The following is a 23,107-nucleotide window of genomic DNA, read 5'->3' as shown; positions in this document are numbered from 1 at the left end:
AATAAGCCCATGCCTATGCTTGTACACAAACCAACAACTGTTCCCAGCGAATGTCTTGGAAACTCTCCTGTTTTGGTGGGGAGGGGATGTGAGACTGAGTCAGAAATGCACTTGAGGAGAAAGAATACAGCACATGGGGTTGGCTGCAACTTCTTGCATTAGGAAACTTCTTGTGGCTAAACATGATGCTGAAAAGCTTGACCTGGATGCACAGAGCTCTTTTTCTACATTTGAAAGTTTGTTTTTTTTTCTTCAATTTTCCACTTTTTCTCTTTGAATCCATGGTGCAAAACTATCCTATGGTGGAAAAACAGACAGTTCTCCAAATGATGTTGAGATGAGATCGAATATTTGTGTTTTGAAATTTAGAGGAAGGAGCAAAAACTGCGAGGTGGGAAAAGTTTAGGGATTCAGCAAGACATCATAATAGTCAGCTTGAATCTCTCAGACTGGGCAAGAGTGTGCCCTGGGGAAATGGAATCTCAAGTGGGGGAATAACAGCACAAATACGGCCATACTTAGTTTCCTGTGTTACAGAATGCAGTAGAAATGAAAGCTGGACAGAAGTGTCTGCAGGAGCATAGGGTTAAGTCAGGGCAGATGAGGGACAGCTTTGAATACTTGGTTGCCAGGGTGAGGAGGCTCAACCTCATCTGGCAACACTGGATTGTGTAATAGAGTCGGGGAACAACTGTGACTTCTCACCAGGAAAGATGTGAAAGCAAATCCTGTTTTCTTTGGAGATGGAGTATTTTGTATGTGCACATAAAATTTCTAAGCATTAATGACGGATCCTAACCTCATACACATAGATTTGCATTTACCAAAAAAAAAAACCTGCATTTAAAACCTAACTCATTATGATAACTCAAAGAGAATGAATAACACTTGTTTTAATAAGGAAGTTGGAACAGAAATGCAAGTAGCCCAGGATTTAATGGCTCTAGATACATGCTGACCAACAGAAATAGAAAGCAATTATGGTCTTAAAATTTTAGTAGCTACACTAACAAAATGTGGAAATAAAAAGAGACAGGTTAAACTAATTTTAATATATTTCACTAAACTCAATATGCCCACAATATTATCATTTCAGCCATTAATTGTACAAAAGTCATTAATTAGATATTTTATCATTTTTATGCTTAGTCAAATCTGAGGTGTATTTTAAACTTATAACTCTTAATTTAAAGTGGCCATGTTATAACTGCTCAGTGGCTATGTATTAGACTGTGTGTGTGTGTGTGTGTGTGTGTGTGTGTGTGTGTGTGTGTGTGTAGGTCAGAAGTTGGTGTTGCTTGTTGTGTTAGTTATATTTCTGTTGCTGTGATAAAATACCATGACTAAGGCAAGGCAAAGAAGGAAGAGTTTATGTTGACTTACAGTTCAAGTGGGAGAGTCCATAATGGCAGGAGGTACATCTTAAACCTGAAGCAGAGAAAGTGGAGCAGGCTGGAAGTGGGGTGAGGGCTAGAGACTCTCACAGCTCACCCCAAGTTACATATGTCCTTCAGCAAGGTTGTACCTTTCATGACCTTCCCAAACAGCACCACCAACTGGGGTCCAAGTGTTTAGATATCTGAACCCATGGGTGGCATTTCTCATTTATCACTACTGTTACCTCTCTTGCACCCATCTTCATGTATATTTTTGGAGACAGGGTCTCTTCCTGAACCTGAAGTTCATTGACTTGGCTGTGCAGGCTAGCCAACACCAGTAAGTGTCAAAGATTCATCTGTCTCCCTCTCTGCCCACGTGCACAGAAGTATGTTGTCCTGTTGGCTTTTTACATGGGTCCTGGAGATCAGAACTTGAGTCCTCATATCTGTGCAGGAGGGACATTACAGAGACATCTCTCTGACCTTGGACAGTACATTTCTAGATAGATAATGAACAAGTTGAAGGAAGGTATTTTCATTCATTCATTTGCTCCTTCACTCAGCACATCTTCAATGTTCATTTGGTGTCATAGACTCTTCTGAACCATGTGAACTGTGTTTAAAGCCTTGTTTGTGTTCCCTTCACCTGACTCATAAGAAACACAGCCATCAATATATACCAAAATTAACAAATAAGTAAAATCACATGTCAATTGGTCCCCTAGAAAAAAATCTTAAAATATGGTGGGCAGCATGGCAAAATATGAAATATGTACATTGAAGTTTGTGTCCTTATGAGATGTCCTTTGAAAAGTGACTGTACATCTCTTATAAAGGAGACACTCTGACTTTACATGAAAATATTAGTAAGATCAAGTTGCATAATTATTAAAGTGCCAGGTGCCATATCCCATGGATGCCATTGATCTGTGAATGTCAAATTTATTTCCTTTTTCTACTTAATTTTCCCAATAATCCTATGTGGAATGAAATAACTTGCACCTACAACTAACAAGTATCCCATTACAAAATACAGATAGAAGCAGAAAACACACCAGAAACACAAATAGGCTAAATATTGGCATGGATAAAATCTGATCAAATGATACATCCATAATTTTGACACACAATTCCCTTTTTGGTGAGGCCTCTGAAACTGGAACCTTCCCAGTTTTACCCTCTATGATAATACCTGGCCAAGAGATAAACAGTAAGCCTGCTGATGCTTACTAATGAATAAATTGCAGGTCCAGAAGCCAAATTTCCTTTTAGTTACCAGCATGATCATGCAAGTTGGGTTTGTTCTATTTCTTCACATCAAATCACTACACATTCAATTAAAAATTACCAAAGGGGTTCCCACATGTGTTCTTCTCCATAGGACTCATTTGTATGGAACCCCACTTTTAACTAACTGGTTCCATTTTTATATTTGATGTTTTTATTCAGGTGAGCTTTATTCTCCTGCCTAAGTGATGCAGGCTAATTTCTAAACTGTGGTAGACAGAGGAGGTCAGTTAACCAGATGTATTGGATCATTGATTTTTTTTTCTCTTATGGGATAAAATTAACTTTAAAAATGGAGAAAGCTAAAGATAAAACTCAGTTGGTAGAATGATTGCCTAACATGCAAAAAGCCATAGGTTTGATCCTCAGAACTTGATACAAACAAGTGCAGTGGCACACCCCTGTAATCCCAGGGTTCTGGAGGTGAAGACTCCTGGGGCTTGCTGTCCAGCTTACCTAGCTGAATTGGTAAGTTCCAGGTTCTATGAAACTTCGTCTCAGAAGAGCAATGTGGTGAATGGCTAAGGGAAGATCCAGCATCTACCTATGGCATCCATATATGTATATACACATATGTGTATGATGTGAATCTGCACAGAAACACGCGTGCGTGCGCGCACACACACACACACACACACGCACGCACGCACGCATGCACACACATGTTCATTTGTTTAGCTAGCTTTTGTTCACTTCAGGACCAACTGCCTAGGGTTGGTGCTGCCCACAATGGGCTGGACCCTCTCATATCAATCACCAACTGAGACAGGGTACACCAATCTGATTGAGGTAATTCATTCTTTCGTTGAGGTTCCTTTATCTCAGATGACTCTATATTGCATCAAATTGACAGTAATGACTAATCAGGGCAGTCCTTATCACAAAAAGAAGTCAAATTTGCTCTGTCTTTTGTTGATTACTTGCCTAAATTATAAATGTAGTCTAAAGACTTAGACTTCCTTGCTTATTTTTGATATTTTTGTGAAGTTATGGCGGCCAAAAGAATGTCAGAACTTTCTCAGTGAGTTTGACTCATCCTTGGAACCAGCCTAGCAAACAAATACTATAAATGCTTTCTTTACCATCTTCCTCTCTCTGTAAGTCTACCTCTCCCCCTTCCACTCCAGCTACTGGCATTGTTAAATTATTATTCCATATGTATCAGGGAAATATACATTGACTTTATATTTTTTATGTTATCAGCATTCTTTGTAAATAATACAATCTGTTTGCAAAAGACATCTATTCTTCCAAATTTCCTGTTTCAAACAGAAGCTATGCTAGGCACCCAACATGTAATCTCTGGCAAAGGAACTAGCCATTTCCCTTTTGGATCTTGCTACTAGGAAGGGCATGAATACAAGAAGTGGCAGTCTTTAGTGTTCTGATGAGTGATGCATTGGATGAGCAACAGGTGCTGTGGAGACATCAGTGGAGGTTGAGTTCATGATAAAATATTCTGGTTTTGAAGAGTTGGTTTCTAAGCTATAAGCTGGTAAGCACTAGTAGATTAAAAGTTGCCTTAGGACAGGAAATTGGGAAAGAAGGAAATTTGATAGCCATAAGGACTGGAATATTTAATAGCAAGGAAGTAGAAGGTAGACATCTGTTTGTCAACATATTCATCCTTTGACGGGGCTCAGGGATGTATATACTAAGGTATGTGTATGTGCTTTTATTTTATAATGGTTTACATTTTCACTCAGTGTTAGGAATCCAAGTGACTTCAGGTCTTGTCTTACCAGTAACTGTTATTATCAAACTTTTGTTTCCTGTCATTCTATGATGCAAACTGTGTTTGCTTTTTATGCTTTTAATTTTCATGAGTCTACTAACATTATTGAACATCATTTTATAACAACACTATTGAGTTGTAATTAATGTATCATATAACTCTCTCCTTGGAGATATTCATTTCATAGTTGTTTTTTTTTTTAAGTTGGTCCACAGAGCTGTGCCTTCATCACCAGAATCTTATGATCTTCCAAACTAGTTAACCATGAGTCTGTATCTGGTCCTTAGAGATCTGCATACTGTGGTCTTTACCTGTAAGCAGAACTCTGTGTGGCATTCATGACTTTTTTCTCTCAATCAGCCAATGTAGCACATGCCAGCCTAGAATATTTTTTTAAGCTAGTTTTGCTGGAAGGATAAACAACATTTTCTTCTGTTCAAAGGTTGATTGACATCTCAGTTTTTGTGAGTTTGAACTACTTGATTGATTTTGAGAAAATGTGTGTATATGTTTTAATAAGCGTTTAGTCTCATTTCCTCAGGATGTCTATATAGATACAGGATCTCTGGGCTATATAATAACTGTATTTTGTAATGGTAATAGGTTGTAGGGTTTTTAATTTTCATCAGCACTATTTCCATGATTCTATTGATGGTTTCATAATTTTTGCATTGCTTCAATGATAGTTTTATAGATGAGATAATTATAGATAATTTTATAGGGAAAAGCTTTAAAGTATCTTGTCACCTGTAGAACTTTTAATCTTGATGAAGTCAAGTTAAGCACAGTATATCAATACTGTTATATGTGAGTTATGCTTTTCTCTTTTGTCTTTTTTGGTGATTTTTTCCATCGTTTTCTAGAAATTTTATAATTTTAAGATATACATGTAGGCTTGTGCTCTGTTTAAACTAATATTTTATGTCATATAAAGTGGGATTCAAGGTTCATTTGCTTATTTATTGCATATAAACAATCATTTCACCATTATTTGTTGAAAGTACTATCATTTCTCCACTCACTCACGTGACACCTTTGGCAAGTATGAATTGACTTGTGTGTTGTCAGCATGCCCCTGGTCTCTTTGATCAGTTTTATTGATCTGTATGTCTAGTGTGTCCATCTCTTTACAACACAAGGTTGTCTTCAGAATGAGTTTTATAGTAAGCATTGAGATAAAGTGGTCTTACTTCGCCCACCTTATTCTTTTTAATATTTCCCTATAAATTTCAGTGTGGATTCATCAATATCTCCCAAACTACCACAAGAGTAGACTAGAAGGTCACTGAATCTCAGTTTGTAAAGAATTGATGTCTGCATTAGTTACTTTTCTATTACTATTGTGAAAATACTACGACCAAACACCACTCCAGGGAGAGTTTATTTTGGCCTAATAACTCCAGGGGGCTAGATGTTCTTAATGGTGGGGAAGGGGCTGTGGAAGCTGAGAGATCATATATTTATCTCTCTGTAGGAAACTAAGTGTGAACTGTAAATGGGTCAAGGCTATCAACTCTCAAAGCCTACCCCGCTGGCATACTTCTTCCAGCAAGGCTGTCCTAAAAGTTCTACAATGTCCCCAAACAGCTCCACTTACTGGGCTGTTCAAATCCATGACACAATCTTCCCTCCTTCCTCCAAATTCCTTCCCTACATTCATGTCTTTTTGTTTTGTTTTGCTTTATATCTCACTGAGTTTAATCAGAACAGTCTTTGTGACCATGGGCTTGACATTGCCCTTGGGAGGTTGCTAGGCTCCATAGTAGGTATACAACTGTAGGGAATGTTTCTTCCTCCCCTAGAGTCTATCAGTAGCCAATAGTTCTGTTGAGAGGTATGGTGGCTTAAATGAGAATGTCCCCCATAGGCTCTGATATTTGAGTAGTTGGTCCCCAGCAGGTGGTGCTGTTTGGGTAAATTTAAGCGATGTGGCCTTGTTGGAGGAAGTCTATCACTGGAGGGAGATTTGAGGCCTCAAAGCCTAATGCCCTTCTTAGTGTGTTTTCTCTGCTTCTTGCTTGCAGTTTAAGTTGTTAACATTCAGCTGATACTCCAAAATGTTACTCTAATGAGTTAAGAGTTTAAGAAGAAAGGTTTGGTTGTTGTTGTTGATTCTTTTTATGGATGACTTATACAAATAGATGCATAGGTAGTTCAGAAATAGACCTGCATAAAGATAGTTGATTGATCTTTGATAAAGAGTATAATGAAGCAGAGTCTTTTAAAAAATTATGTGGAAACAACAAGACATCAAAATGTAAAATATAAATCTAGACCCAGTCCTTAAATCCTTAAACCAATTAAGATCAATATACAGTGCATTATAGATCAAAATTTCAGATGCAGAAATCTAAAATGTCTGGCAGAACACATAAGAAAACAAAACTGAACAAAGTTGGGTAAAGAGATGACATTTTAGATATAACAGCAAAGCCATGATCTATGAAACAAAAAACTGATAAGTTAAAATTTAAGACTGGAAATTGCTCTTAAAACCAATGTCAATGGTATGAGAAAAGAAGACATAGATCAGGAAACATTTTCTTTTTCTTTTTTTTTTTTTTTTTTTTTTTTTTGGTTTTTCGAGACAGGGTTTCTCTGTGTAGCTTTGCGCCTTTCCTGGAACTCACTTGGTAGCCCAGGCTGGCCTTGAACTCACAGAGATCTGCCTGGCTCTGCCTCCTGAGTGCTGGGATTAAAGGCGAGCGCCGCCACCGCCGCCGCCGCCGCCGCCGCCGCCGCCGCCGCCGCCACCACCACCACCCAGCTGAAACATTTTCAAAGGATTCAGCAGATTAAAACACTATCATCCAAATTATACAAAGTGCACTTAAACCTCAACAATATGAAAATGATCAAATGCACTCAAAAAGGACCCAGAGACAGGGTTGTTTGCTTAGCATGCAAAAAGCCTTGGGTTCAATTCTCAGTTTCCAAAGAAAAAAGCAAAGAGATAGGCAAAAGACCTTAAGAGACACCTAACCCAAGAAGACATACAGCTAAGCATATGAAGTGGCAATTATCTCATGAGTGAATTGCATATACTAAGAAGAAGCTATCAATACATGCTACAAAGAACTGCTGTGGGTATCGCTCTGTATGCTGTGAATGTGTTGCTCTGATTGGTTAATAAATAAAATGCTAATTGGCCAGTAGCAAGGCAGGAAGTATAGGCGGGACAAGCAGAGAACAGAATTCTGGGAACAGGAAGGCTGAGTCAGGAGTTGTCAGCCAGATACAGAAGAAACAAGATGTGAAGACAGAACTGAGAAAAGGTACCAAGCCATGTGGCTAAACATAAATAAGAATTATGGGTTAGTTCAAATGTAAGAGCTAGTCAGCGGTAGGCCTGAGCTAATGCCTGAGCAGTTTTAATTAATATAAGCCTCTGTGTGTTTACTTGTGTCCTGGCGGCTGCAGGACTGACAAGTGAGAGAGATTTGTTCTGATCATGGGCCAGGTGGGACATAGGAAAACTCCAGCTACAAAGAACAGCCCAAATCTGCAAAACACTGGCCACACCCAATGCTAATTAGAATACAGAGCAACTGAGCTGTCATTCAATGCTAACTGGGCACATAAAATAGTGTAATGACTTTGGAAGAGAGCTCAGCAATTCCTTCAGTCAATAAATGCAGGCATGGCGTAAGATCCAGCATCTTGCTCCTTGATATCTACTAAAAATAATAGAAAACTTAGGTCTACAACAAGACCTTATTTAGTATTTTGTATATATGTACACACTGTGTGTGTGTGTGTGTGTGTGTGTGTGTGTGTGTGTGTGTGTGCTAGCACGCGTGCACTAATATATGTGTGTATGTGTGCATGTGTGTAGAAACCAGGAATCAGCATCAGTCTGTTCATCAGGATCAATCCACCTTATTTTTTTTTTGTGAGAAAGGGATTTCCCCTTAACCTAGGGCTTTCCAATTCTACAAGACTGCCTGACCAGCAAGTCCTATGGAGCTCCCTGTCTCCAGGTCCCCAGCACTGGAATTACAAGTACATGCTAGCACACCTGGCTTTTATGTGGGTACCGTGGCTTCAACGCAAGAACATCAAGCACTTTATTGACTGAGCCATCCCTTCCCTTGTCTATTTTTGTAATATTTTCATGTATGCACTCTAGTGAGATCCTCCCGTGTATTAATTTCTTGGAAACTCTCGTACTTCTCTGTCAACTAGAAGTTTGTCGGATGTTCCCCGGAAGAGCAGCCGCACGATGACATTTATAGTCAAAATTTCAGATTTACTTGATTCAAAAACCCCAACAACATATGCAGCACTATCAAGGATTTGAGCAGAAACATCAAAGTGTTTCTATCACCCTTTTCAAAAAAAAAAACGATCACCCGGAAGTCAGGGAGAATGGCCACAGCATTGCTTTATATACTCAAAAGATGCACAAATGGATCCACACTTTGTTAAGAACTCTGGAGGATTTTATCTCTGCATCCCTGCACTTGATGCCATTAGACTCTTCTGATTTCCAGAGCCGCTTTGCAACTTTGATGTTCTCATTCATGTTTGACACAAACAAGGTGCGGATACCTTGGAAGCCATGGACGAACCGGCGGGTCTTGTGGCAAAACCTGGCAGCGGGAAGCACTGTCAGCAATTTGAAGAAATGGACTGTCATCATCAATTCTCCCAGTGAGATGTCCGGACTGTTTTCACAGAAGCATTTGACCCATGAGTTCAGGCCAGTGTTGAGAGATGGGATCTACTTATTGTGTACCTAATTTTATGACCCCTGAAATCGAGACAAACTTATTATTGTTTCTTCCACAAAAACTGCAATAGCAGACTATTTATTTACCACAAGGCCAGGAGTCTCTGTTTCTGGACCCCTGTTTTCTAAATGTCCCAGTATATAAAAACTACATTTCCATGAGCCACCTCTATATAGTTTTTGGGACTTGTGGTCTGTCAGATGTATGAGCAGGGAGATAATAATTGATTAGGTCTGAGTTGTGACTGGCAGAATGCTAAGTGATGGCATGCCAATAGAATTTCCAAGATTCACTCTGTGTTTAAAAAAAAAAAACAAACCAAAAAACCCTGCTAAGTTGCAAACAGACTGTAGATATTGGTGTGTGTGGGGAAGTATGAAACCTGTCATCAGCCCTCTGTTGTGTTTGTTCTGTTATTCCTGGTGCCTGCGATCAAAGCCAATGCCTTGAACCCATAGGGGAAGTTCTCCATCACTCAGCTGTACTCCCCACTGCCTGCAAGCATTCTGATGGAAGCTAAACAGGTCTCCAGGATTCCATGGTGTGATCTTTATAAAAACACAGATTTAGCAACTTCTGACTCACAAGTATGGCTGCAACTAACCATTTAGTCTTGAGGAATTCAAGATCATTTATTAATTCTCAAGAGTAGGAAGAACAACCTTATTTTTGTTGTTAAGGGACTGACCCAACACCTTTTCTCTACAGCGTAGAGGAAAAATGAAAAAAAAAAAAAGTAAAAGAATATCAGGGTCCAATATAGTATGTACTTTCTAAGCAATGTTCAGGTGACAGAAAGTCAAAACATTTGAATTATGTTCTACTCATCAACTTTGGGTAGTATGGCTACCAATATTTTATTTTGATACATATTTAACTCCAATTATCTTAATGAGAAAGAAATACTTGGAAAAATTCTTGGATAATTTTGAATAAAAATGTACAAAATATGTGATTAATACTCCTTTGTTACCTACACATCACAATTCTATGACATTGTATCCCTCTTTTCAAACACACACACACACACACACACACATACACACACAAACACACACACACATGCATAGACACACAATATAATGTGTCTATTTTAAGCAGAAAATTTAGAAAAGGGCATTTAAGGTGAGGACAAACATTAAGAAATGGCAGTATTGGCATGAAAATAGTTGTGTAAAACTTGTCACTTATGGAGTGTTAAGGGACTTTCACATCTGGTCCTCTCTTTGTCCTTACTTGGGTGAGCAATGCTGTTCTCTAGATTCTCTGGTAGTGACTGAACCTCTTTATGATTCAGTTTCCTGAAATGCAGAATGGAAATAATCCTACCCTACAGAGCAGTCATGAAGATAAAATTATACGGTTAATGTGCAAGAGCTTAGAAATGGAAAAATTACTATGCAGGTGATGCTTGTAGTAATAGTTATCCTGTATGTGCCTTTGTATGTCAGACAGTGTTACACACATTATCTCATTTAGATATTATTTGCATTATTTTATACAAGGTTAAAGATGGTGAATCAGCCTAACCAAGTCACACAGTAGAATATAGGGCAAGAATATGCACCTGTATCTGAATGGATTCAAAGCTCAGAACCTTTCTTTTTCTTTCTTTCTTTCTTTCTTTCTTTCTTTCTTTCTTTCTTTCTTTCTTTCTTTCTTTCTTTCTTTCTTTCTTTCTTTCTTTCTTTCTTTCTTTCTTTTCTTTCTTTCTTCTTTCCTTCCTCTCTTTCTTTCCTTCCTTCTTTTTTAAAATATTATACCCTTTATAAAATATCCCTGTTAGTTCTGAAAACTGATTTTGCTCTTAAAGTCTATTTTTCTTTATGTCACCTGGTTACTGTTAACATTTTCTCCAACCAACAAGACTGTCTTCATTGTACCTGATGGGGCAGCCAGAAGGATGAAAGGCTTCATGCTTCACGTCTTTTGGATTAGACCAGTAAGGGACATGCTGATGGATGGCAGACAGTGAGCTGGAAGAGCCCTTTTTGCAAGTGTCATTAGTAAGAATGTTTAATTCATTCCTCAACATGGGAAACATTGAGTTTCTTTTCTGTCTGGTTGCACTACCAGGACCTAGAATAATGGCTGCATGCATTTTCTAGCACTGGCTGTAGTTTAATGGGAATAAGGAGGGACCATTGTGTCATAGATATTCCAGTGATTAAATAAGTACAGGTAGTTCAGATGCACATTGTTCTAGCTGGTCTTTGTGTTATTGTATTAAAGCACTCACACCAGAAACAACTTGGAGAAAAGGTTTTATTTGGCTAACATTTGCAGGTCACACTCCTCGGGGAGATGAGAATGGGAACTCACATAGGAGCAGAGGCAGGAAACCATGGGGGAATGCTACACACTGGCTTTCTCCCTCCCAGGAGTTAGCTTTCTTATACAGCCAAGCCCACCTGCCTTGGGATAGCATCATCTGCAATGGGCTGGACTCTCCTAGCCAATCAATAATCAGGACAGTTTTTCATAGACATGGCCACAGGCCAATCTGATCTGGGCAATCCCCCAATTGAGTCCTCCACAGATGGCTCTGGGCTTTGTTGAGTTGACAGCTAAAGCTAACTAGGACATGTATCCTTTATAAACTGACTATAAACTGACATGACTTTAAAGGACTGTTTTGTTTTTCTGTTTCAATATTGAGTTGTTCATTCTGGGACTTTTGTTTCTTTATGTAAACTTTAAAATTACTCCATCAATTTCTACTGAAATATTGATAAAGATTTTGAGTAGGAAGGTACTGAATGTATAGATGAAGTAGAGAAATTGACACCTTCATACTGTTGAATTTTAAAGTAAGTTTTAGGGGTTGGCTATCCTGTGATATCCAGATATCCTGTGTATTTTGGTAACGTGTTTCTGAATTTCAGGGCTAAGACCAACCAACACAAGATCTTGCTCTGCTGTGTAGTTTTGACATAGTTTACTGTTCATCCTTGGAAAATTCCAGAATGCCTACATAGGAGATTGTCACACCAAGTTTTCAAACATTTCTAATTATGTAGATAGTTGTATATATGCTTTATACTCTAAAGGCATGGTTCTTGCGTATACATAGTATGTGGCAGTGTATGGAGAACCATGGTCATTGTTGTTACCGAGGAATAAGACTGGGAGATGGTAGCACAGTGAATGAAAGCTGCAGCATCTTGAAGTCAGAGTCCACTGTAAGCAGGTGACTGAGTCTATGCCCATCACACTGAAGAATGAATCCAGGGTTTCAAATGGTGATTCTTGGCATACAGAAAAATTCTATGTTTGTACGGTAAAATAGATTTAGTATCTAGAGTTGAAGGAAGTTATTTTCAAAGTCATTAAACAATCTCGGAGGGGGGGGTTGATTCTTGAAATATTTTACTGCAATTGATTTTCCAATATAAAGAAACCCTTAGAAATCCTCCAGACAAAGAGTGATTATACCTCAGATTTGTGAATAAACTCAAATGAGCAATTTCATTTATTGAAACACAAGAGAGGCATAATTATAGTCATTATTTCCTTCCATGTCAATTGCTAAGAATTTTATTTTGGAGGCATGGATTAGGTAATAATCCTGTTTTACGAAACTGTTTCTGAGTTTTTAAACTAACCAAATTAACCAATTATAAATTAACACATAATGAAATAAAGCTAAATTCTTAAAATATAAATGGGAGTTAAACTATTTCTTTACTTATCTCTAAGAAGCTAATAACTGTAAAATAAAATCTAGAGAAGTAGTCACATAGGTCAATAGAAAGATCAGCACCAAGTCATGAAGAAAATAACCTGTTTTTGACCCAGTTGCCTCTCTAATTGAGTGATCCTGACAAGGTGCTAACTGTTCTTTCAAAGTGGTAAAAGTTGATTGGCTGCAAGATAATTTTCTTTTTTTTTTTTCTTTATTCATTTTACATACCAATCCCGGTTATCACCAAAACAAAAACAAACTTGTGACTTAAGGGAACATGTCAATCAAACATGATTCTGTGTCCTCCATCATAAAGAACTTTTCGTGCATGTGTTGGGAGTGGAACCCAAAACCCTTCATATGCTCAGCATTATTCTAGTATTAAGCTACCTCCCTAGCCCCAAGCTCCTTAGTTATTTAAGAAATGGTAATTTGGCCAATCTAGAGAAATCAGAATATACTAAGAGAAGGTAAACAGACAAACTTGAACAAATTTGCTATACTAGCCTCTGTTACATCCAAATTTTGTATAAAACCTAGTAAATATGACATAGCATCCTTTCCCAGCATTGAGTCAATCATTTTTGAAGACTTTAGGCTTCAAAACAGTGGTTCTCAACCTTCCTAATGCTGGGACTCTTTAGAGCAGTTCCTCATGTTATGGTGACCCCCAACCATAAATTATTTTCATTGCTACTTTATAACTGTATTTTTGCCACTGATATGAATCATAATGTAAACACCAGTGTTTTCTCATGGTCTTAGACGACTCCTATGAAAGGTTTTTTTCAACCCCTGAAGGGGTCGCGACCCATAGGTTGAGAACAGCTGCTTAGAGACTAGGCTTCTCCACCTCAAGCCATTTCTAGAGCAACTGCAGTCCTTCCACCACAGGTTGGCCTCTCCCCCAGTTTCTCCTCTTCCTTCTCTCATGGGAGCGCATTTTCTCACTTTCGGGAGACAGTCTACCCGCACAGCTCTCTTTTAAAATAACTAGAAGCACTTCAAGCCAGACACATTACAGTCCGAAGAAATAATAGATGTCCTTATGACAGAGATGTGGAAGTCATGTCTTTTAGGAATTATACAACAGTAGCTCTTCAAAATGTCCTTAGAGCATCCATATCATTCCTTATTTTGTACAGAAAGTATTTGCAAGACCTTCCAATAGGGATTAATTTGCATATGAGCAAGCTTCTCCATTTAAATAAAAAGTCATATCCTGATGACATATGACTTTTATTTGAGCAAGGCAATTTATGATACTGTTCCTAGATGCAGGGACTTACCCTCTTGAGAGATCAGACATTACTTTGTACTTAAATATATAAAATGAGACTTCATCATATTTTACATATCTGCTAAAATCTTAGGATGGAGATTTACCCATATGAAATACAAATGTCTTTGAAGCAAACATAATGAGGCAGCAGGGAGGTGTCTTGGGTTAGCCAGAACTTGTGTGGTTTCTCACATCATGTAGATGAGGGCATTTTTAGCTCATGTACTAGACAGTTCTGAATCTTATCATTTTATACCTTTCATTCCACATCCATAGCAATAGGTTGGAACTTTGGTTATTCACATCTTTATTCTGAATTCATGAGTATCTATCTGGCAGAAAGCCTGGGATGATGGGGAATACTATAAAATACAAATCTGTAAACTAAACAATATGAGATGGAATTAGCATTTATTAAAATACCCTTTAACCAGAGATGTATCATAAGAAAGTAAAAATAGTTGAGGTGGACGTAAATCTGCCAAATAGAATTGCACATAGACATTGGACCCCTTGGTCTTGGTAAGTAGCTATGTTCATCATGTATAAGCATGCAGGTAAACATGAAGGCCATTTTTAGTTTTAAAATTCTGAAATTGTTTGTTGTCAGTCTTTGTTTGATAGGACTATTGTAAATGAAAATTAAATGACCTTTCTTGGCATAGCCATATATACAATAAAATAAAATATCTCTCTTCTCCCATTTTTGTAGCAGACATTTCACTCCATGGTGCTTATAAAGCACTTTGCAAATGGATTCAGACTCTGACCTTTGACCTTGTTTCAAGGACAGACTTGTGTTCCTGTTCTATGAAGTTTGTTTGCACACTTCCTTCCCTGACACAACCTTTCCTTAATCAATACTTTAGAAAGCCCTCCTGGACCAGCAAGATGGTTCACTGGTGCAAAGTGTTGGCTGTATAAGCCTGACACCCTGAGTTTGGTAAGTGGAACCCACTATGGATTGAGAAAGCTGGCTTCCAGAAATTGTCCTCTGACTTCCACATATGCATCTCGGCACTCTTGTAAGTTCACACTTGAATACACACACACACAAACACACACACACACAAACACACACACACACACACACACACACACACACACACACACACACACACACACAAATAAATAAAGCCCTCCTTACTTTCCAGTTCAGTTACCAGATGCATTTCCTCTTCAGGAGACCTCGTTTGTGTGTGCAAAATCTGTAAGCCACCCGTCATCTTGTGTGTTTGTGTGCTTGTACATATACACATGCTACCTTGTACATGTGAGGGTCAGAGAAAACTTTTAGGAGTCGGTTCTTTTCTTTGACCTTGTGAGTCCAAGGTGTTTGAACTCAGGACATCAAGATTAGTTGCAAGCCCCTTCATCTACCAAGCCATCTTGTCTGCCCCCTGAGACATCTTCCGACTGTTTTGAAAGAATGATTTGTATTTTATTAATATAGCAGTGGCTTCCAAACATAACACACTTAATCTTGACCAGTTTTTGAACTTGGCTCCTAGAAGGTTTACTTACTGAGAGAGACTCTTGCTCCAGGCCGGGTTGTGCCATTATCGCAGCCTTTCTTGGGAGCTCAGAGGTCATGAGTATGGTGCTTGTGAAGCGCCTGTGAGGACAATACCAAGGCAGACAGTGTCTCAGAAGCTTAGCTGGCTTCTGTCCACAGTGACTGGAGTTTCTCTTCTGGGAACCGTCTGGTGAATAAAGGCTCATGCAAGGGCAACAGCAAGAGCAATTGAGGCGTTCTTATCTCCCAAGTCATGAAACCCCATGGTGATAATTTTCTAGCAACCAAAGGAGGCAGTTCAATTGCAAGGGGGAACTGATGCTTTCATTCATGAGGACAGCACCGCAGAGGAGGAAATGCATTTTTCACACAGAGAAGAACAAACTGTAGATGCAAGAAGAAAGAGGAGAGTCCCTTTCCTTCCATGGACTGGTGCAGCCATGGCCTGGAAAATGGAGTTTTGATTCCCAAGAATGCTGACGCATAAACAAAACAAAAAGTCTAGATCAGTGTCAGAAAAATAATTAATTTGATAAAAGTAAATATTACATTATAAGAAAACATCTGAAATGTTCTTGGAGTTGAAACACAAAGTTCAAGCACTGAGAGTACACACCCCGGCCTCGCAGACACTGTCATTAGATAATGTGCTTAACTTCCGTAAGTCACTCAGGAAAGAATCTTGAAACAGCCTGGAGTGTGATCTCCTTAATTACCAAGGCAGGGGGCAGTGTGCTTTTTGATTGTCTTCCCATCATGCCTTGCAACTCTTATGGAAATAGAAAATTTAAGATGTGGACAGGTCTGAAACAATAACTCCATTATCTTTCTAAGAGCATCCTTGGTTCTTTGTAAATTACCCAATACAACAAATAGAGTCACAGTCCTGTGTGTTTCTGACAGTTCCACAATTACTCTTAAGATATAACTCCCAAAGAGTCCAGTTATCTAGGAGCAAGTGATCATTCTGTTTAATTCCCTTGTTTGGGGCATGTTTATTGTAATCTTGTAAGGCTTTGTTCTTAGTGCTCTAATTCATGCAGGCAGAAATTTGGATTTTTCCTTGTGTTTTCTGAACTATTTCCATATCTTTCTTCTCTCCCTATCTCTCTCTCACATATACATATATACACAAATACACATACATTACATTATGGTGTCAGGATTAATATTATTTTCTTATTAATTTTATTATTTCGTCACCATTAAAAGCAAGTACTGTGTAGATAATTATAGCTCAGAAATACATTTCCAAATTCAATTGTCTAAACAATATACAGTTTTGATGGCTGTGTTAGAAAATACATTTTATTTCCACTGAGACTTTGTTTTTCAACTATAACTATAACTATATATATATATATATATATATATATATATGATAATTTAAAAGTACCCTTAAAATGCAATTATTAAACAAAAATATAAACATGCTCTAACTCAACTCCATCAGTAGCTATATGTGCTTCTTTCGTTTTCCCTTGTTTGCTCACATAGGCCTTGTGAAAAGACAAATTGGTACACTTTCACAAGCCCTCTTGGTGAAGAAAAGTATGGCCAACTGTGGAGCTTCTACTGTAAAAGCATCAGTGAAGTGGGATGAGCTATTGTTCACACTCACCTTGAAACCTTCGTGTAAAGCAGCACCATCTCTGCCCATCATCAGAGAATTAGATGATGTCTGTGGTGATATTGTGTTCTCCAAAATATTGTTCACCCTAATAAACTTATCTGGGATCAGAGAACAGAGCAGCCACTAGACATAGAGGCTAGAAAATGGTGGCACACATGCCTTTAATCCTATCACTTGGGAAGCAGAGATCCATTCAGATCTCTGTGAGTTCAAGGCCACCCCGGAAACAGCCAGGCATGGTAACAAGAGCCTTTAATCCCAGGAAGTGATGGCAGAGAGCAGAAAGGTATATAAGGCATGAGGAACAGGAACTAGAGCTGGTTAAGCTTTCAGGCTTTTGAGCAACAGTTCAGCTGAGATCCATTCTGGATGAGGACTCAGAGACTTCCAGTCTGAGGAAACAGGGTCAGCTGAGGAATTGGCAAGGTAAGGTGGCTGTGGCTTGTTCTGCTTCTCTGATCCTCTAGCATTCACCCCCATACCTGGCTCCAGATTTGATTTTATTAATAAGACTCTTTAAGATTCATGCTACAGATGTAAGGTCTAAGATTGATGGACATGGCTGAAATGGAAGCCTAGCCTCCTCTCTCTCCCACAGTCAGTGTTCTCTGTATTCCATCCAAATATCATAACTTCTGGGAAACAACATAGTCACGGGTGGAAAAAGCACAGAACACATTTTAAGCAAAAGCAAGCCGAACACTAAAGAGCCACCATTGTGATGGTGGTGGTGGTGGGGCAACTGTCCAGAAATAACTTCCCATTTTACATTAGGGTTAGTGGAGAGGTGAACCAACCTCACTGAAGCTGGACTACAGTGACAGGATTGGAAGGGAGGACTCTGATTGCTTCCAGGTAAGTGGAAATGAAATTACAAAGGCTCATGTCATTCATTTGCACCTAGCATCCTGAACCTGGGTGGAGGTCCCCTTGTTCAAACAGATGGAAACCAAATTAATGTCTACAGAGCTGTTCATAAAGGGAGGGTATGATATGGAAAATAGTAAAGAGAAGCAATTAGTCTCGGAGTATTTTATTTTTCTAGAAACTATCTCCTCTTCTTCCTCAGTAATGAATCAGAAACCACAAATTCACTGAAGAGTAAAGATGATGTTAAAAATTGGTTTGCCAAGGCACATATTTTGAGCATGAGAAATCTGGGATAAAGAGAAAAATTAGAAAGGATACCAATAGTCATTGTTTTGCACTTTTTTTTTTAGCATAGAAAGATTCATACAAGCTTAGGGGTCATGCCTGGAACATTGTGTCTCCTTTCCATTCCTGAAGGACATGGCTTTACTCGTGGATGTTTTAAAGTCTGGCAGTATATGCTAGGCACAGGGCTGTTTCATTAACTTTCCATGAAATGTGGAGATCCCTTTAAACTTACAAAGTCAAATTTTTATTAGGTCACAAAACAGATCTTATGAAGACTTTGACAATTCTTTCCAGGCAGTTTGGTGTGGTGTCTGGGGATGGCTGCTCTCTGTAACTTGCACTATCATGTTTGGCATTTCTTGCTATGGATGGCAAAATTTAGTACAAAACCCAATCAGTCATGCAGGAAACTCCTCCTTCTGTCTAGTCATATATAGAGCACTCACTGATCTTTGTAACATATAATGAAAGACAACATGGGAAACATGGCATAATTGGTTATAAAATATACCATTATTTTCTGTACACCAAGTATGTAATAAATAACATTTTCTGTAATTCCTCTGTCATTAAATACTATATGTGCAACTGAGAAACTATAATCTCTCTCTCTCTCTCTCTCTCTCTCTCTCTCTCTCTCTCTCTCTCTCTCTCTCCATCTCCCTACACACACACACACACACACACACACACACACACACACACACACAACTGGAAAGGGTTAAGTGGGTACCTCTATTTGTGTGGGATGAAGTGTTACTGCTTCAACCATTGCAGAATGCACATTGACAGTGTGATGGAGACACCTAACCATAGACATTCATGTATTATCCTGACTCAATTCTTCTACTCCTTAGGAAAGCATCATTCATAAAGAAGATCATTTTCTTAATTAGAATCTCCAGTGAGGAAAGCAACTGGAAATACCAATGAAAGTGTGTCATGGAATACACTGCTATTAAATTTTCTAGGTAACGTTTGTGATAAGAGTGAGGCAAAATTTTAAGAAGTCTGTTTACAACTCTTTACCCACATGCAAGAGAGAAAAGGGAACAAATTATGAAAGGAAATACAATAAATTTCTCAGCAGTATTTGTTCAGCAAAAGAGAGAGAATGTTTGCTCATCTTGTTGAGTTCCATCTTTGCTATATGAAACATATCTTACTTCACCACACTCAAAAAGAATCTTAAAAGAATTTAGTTCATAGTACAAATGGATGGCTCATCCCTGTCCCTGGAATATCCTCTGCAGTGATAAATTAGAAGGAAATGGTTCCTCCTGTTTCTAAAACTGTCTTGCGGGCAATTGACAGATAAGTCTAGCTTTGTGTCTGGCGGCTGGCCAGCTCTAAACTAATAGCAGGCTGTTTGATATCTATCTATCTATCTATCTATCTATCTATCTATCTATCTATCTATCTATCTATTATCTATCTATCTAACTATCTATCATTTACTGTGTGAGTCTGGTATATGTGTATGTATCTGCACACTTGTATGTACCTGGGTGCATGTGCCTCTGCAATATAATGAGACCAGAAAAATTATGGGTGCCCTGCTCTAGTCCTCTCCACCCTATCCCCTTGAGACCGGGTCCCTCACTATACCAGGAGTTAGGCTGGCATCCAGCTATCACTGCTGTCTGCCTGTCTCTATCCCTTTCTCCCATAGCATTTGGGTTTCAGGCACTTCACGTGGCCATGCCATACTTGTGATGCAGGTTCTGGGATCTGAACTCAGGCTCTTAGACTTGTACAGCAAGCACTTTTGTCATCAGAGACATCTCTGCGGCTCTCTGGCATTTTTGAAACTCATGATTAAGTATTTAATAATGTTTTTTAGTAACTGTGGGATAAATCTTCTATCTATGTATAAGAAAAGGCTTTCTCAGTTTATGATTACTTTTCTTGTTTTTAAAATAATTCAACTTGTCATTAGATACCTGATGTATTTTAATCTCAACTCAACATTGTTGAGTTCTTGATTTGTTTAAAAATCTGTTCTTTAATGCATTTATAGTTTGGGGTTTTTAAATTTTCATACAATATATTTTGATCATATTATTTCTCCTCTCTCAACTCCTCCCAGATGGTTACTCCATACCAACCCACCCAACTTTATGTTCTCTCCCTCTCTTAAAATAAACAAAGCAATATAAAACATAAAATGAACAAATGAACATGGACTCCCTTTTTTGTATTGGCCAGCTATGCAGTTGATATACCTTAGAACTCTGGAGATTTTTGTTGAGTGAATAAAGAAATGCATAGTCTAGCTGACTCTAGCTGGAGTAATTTGAGATATTTCTTTAGGCTCCCTGTAGGTATAACCAAGGGAATAACCTGGGAACATTGCAATCAACAATGTCCCTTGAAGTTAAGTTCCAGATGTGATTAAACAGTTGTTATGAAGTTCACTGAAATTTAATTTAGCAGCATAATTTTTGTTGCTATTGATTTGTTCATAAGAGCTAATTTTCTGAGTTTTACAAATTACCTTGAAAATAATATTATTATTTTCCTGAAACCTGTTAGATTTAGGGTCATTTAGAGTACTAACCAAAGAGAACATGATCATGCAATGCCACTGTTCTGGTTCAGATGAATCGATAGAAGCCACTGTCGGGCCTGAGAAAGGGACTCTGTTCACTTCTCCACAGCACAGTGTTAACAATATATCACAATCAGACTGTTGGGTCATTATTATTTTTGTGAAGGAAAATATGGCCTGTCTTCCATTCTGCTTCACAAACCTAAGTAAAAATTCCCATCCAACTTTTGCTGTTTTTCACATGAATTTGAAGAGCTGTGACTTACATCAACGACACTTTACAGAGAGAAGAAATGGGAGACTTACATGTTTCAACTTGGGGAAATGGGGCCTGAGAAGATGGCTTAGCGAGTAAGGGGCTTGCATACAAATAAGAGTAGCTGAGCTCTGGTTCCTAGCACTTTGGTGTAAAGCTTGGTCTAGTGCTGGATGAGGGGGAGGAGAGCTGGAGACAGGTGGTCTGGGGCTCAGGGGCCAGCCACCTGAGTTTCAGTGAGAGACCCTGCTTCAAAGTATTAGAGAAGTAGATACTGTTCTCTGGCTTCTTCCATGTGCCCCTAAACAGGCAAGCACGTTTGTGTGCATACGAATTCTCTGTCTCTCTGTTTCTGTCTCTGTCTCTCTCTCTCTCCCACCCTACTTTGTCACACACACACACACACACACACACACACACACACACACACACACACACACACACACTAAATGAAAGAAAGGAGGGAGGGAGGTAAGGGGGAAGCAGAGAAAAAAGAAGGAAGAGGGGAAGCCAGGAGAGCTAGGGAAGCAGATAACTAAGCACTAAGAACTCCCACACGTGCGGGCTTTGGCTTATATGTGCTAATTGAACTGAGCCAAACTGTCTTTTTCTCCCAATTCATTAGCAACATTGTAATTAAGAGAGCACCTTCAGTTCCAGAGGGTAATGACCTTTTTAATTGAACTTGGGAATTCAGATCGCTACTGAATAGTAGTGAATTTAAATACTGAATTCAAACACAGAATTTTCTTCTGTTAAACGTGCAATTAGGAATCAAATGTGATTTACCCTAGCAATTTGCTATCCTTTTAGACACACAGCCTTTCCTGGATTACAACAAAAAGCATATCTGTTGTGAAATTATTGTGGTTTTGTTTGGAACTTCACTCACTTGTAATAGTCACATGCCCCAAATGAAATTTGTTAGATCTTTGGAACTATTTAAACATCATAAAAATTACCAGAACAATTAACTTTTATATTTCCGTAGAGATTCTTGTCTTCAGTGGCATATAAGCTGGCATTTTGGCATAGTCTTAATTAGTAGTTTTTATTAATTATTTTTTTTGGACAGTTTTGCAAATGTATAAAATTCACACTGACTACTTTCCTGTCCCAACTTCCTACCACCCATGTTGACTCTTTCCAAATCACAAATCAATCAATCAATCAATCAATCAATCAACCAGTCAATCTCTACTACTCCCTCTCTTTCCCTTTTCTCTTGTTCATATCTACTCATTTAGGTTTGTGACCCACTGACTCTATGTGACTTTCAGTTTGCCATCCTTTGGAGCCTGCTGATGGGCTTAGTCATGGACATGGTTGTAGAGTCGAACAGCAATGAGCTATTGAAGCTGACAAAGAAAACATATCCCTTTGGTTCAACATAAATAGGTAGAAGCTGATATTTGTCCTGACGTAGCACTCAAAGTTGAGAACTGCAGGCTAGGGGTCTACTGGTACCTCCGGGTCCCAGTCTGACAGTCCTCTGCCTTTTGTACAGCGTGGTGCATAAGGCAACTTTGGTTCCCATCATTCCAGTTCTTAAGAAGAAGCAAAGAAGCATGAAAGACAAGGATGGTCTTATCATGTGTCACTTCTGTTTAGCTTCAGATTCCTTCAGACTACAACATGCTAGATGCCGTGACACTGCTGGTAGCCACAGACTGGATTATGAAGGCTTTGTTCCCATACAAATGAAATCCTGTCTTCTATATCTTCACACCATATTATGCCCTAAGCAAGGAACAGAGAGAGAGAGAGAGAGAGAGAGAGAGAGAGAGAGAGAGAGAGAGAGAGAGAGACAGAGACAGAGAGACAGAGGGAGAGACAGAGACAGAGACAGAGAGGAGAGAATGTATGTACACACATACACTGCTCTTTCATTT

The 23,107-nt window shown here is 38.7% G+C and overlaps 1 protein-coding gene across 8 annotated transcripts in view; it reads left to right on the top strand.

Moving 5' to 3' along the window:
- Ctnna3 (catenin alpha 3) overlaps positions 1–23,107 on the top strand; it is a 1,515,753-nt gene that overhangs the window by 796,631 nt on the left and 696,015 nt on the right. Inside the window, exon 9 of one of the 8 annotated variants that reach the window (XM_042266696.2) lies at positions 18,025–21,650. The exons of the other annotated variants lie outside the window; for them this stretch is intronic. Within the exon in view, the coding sequence (XP_042122630.1) occupies positions 18,025–18,030 (6 nt within the window). The 3' untranslated portion in view covers positions 18,031–21,650. Of the gene's footprint in view, positions 1–18,024; positions 21,651–23,107 lie in introns of those variants that run through there. 8 annotated transcript variants of the gene reach the window in all.

This window comes from Peromyscus maniculatus, chromosome 21 (genome assembly GCF_049852395.1).
Source record: "Peromyscus maniculatus bairdii isolate BWxNUB_F1_BW_parent chromosome 21, HU_Pman_BW_mat_3.1, whole genome shotgun sequence".
In the NCBI taxonomy this organism is placed as follows: domain Eukaryota; kingdom Metazoa; phylum Chordata; class Mammalia; order Rodentia; family Cricetidae; genus Peromyscus; species Peromyscus maniculatus.
The sequence above is the reverse complement of the archived record's forward strand: the minus strand, read 5'-3'. Positions and strand labels throughout refer to the sequence as shown.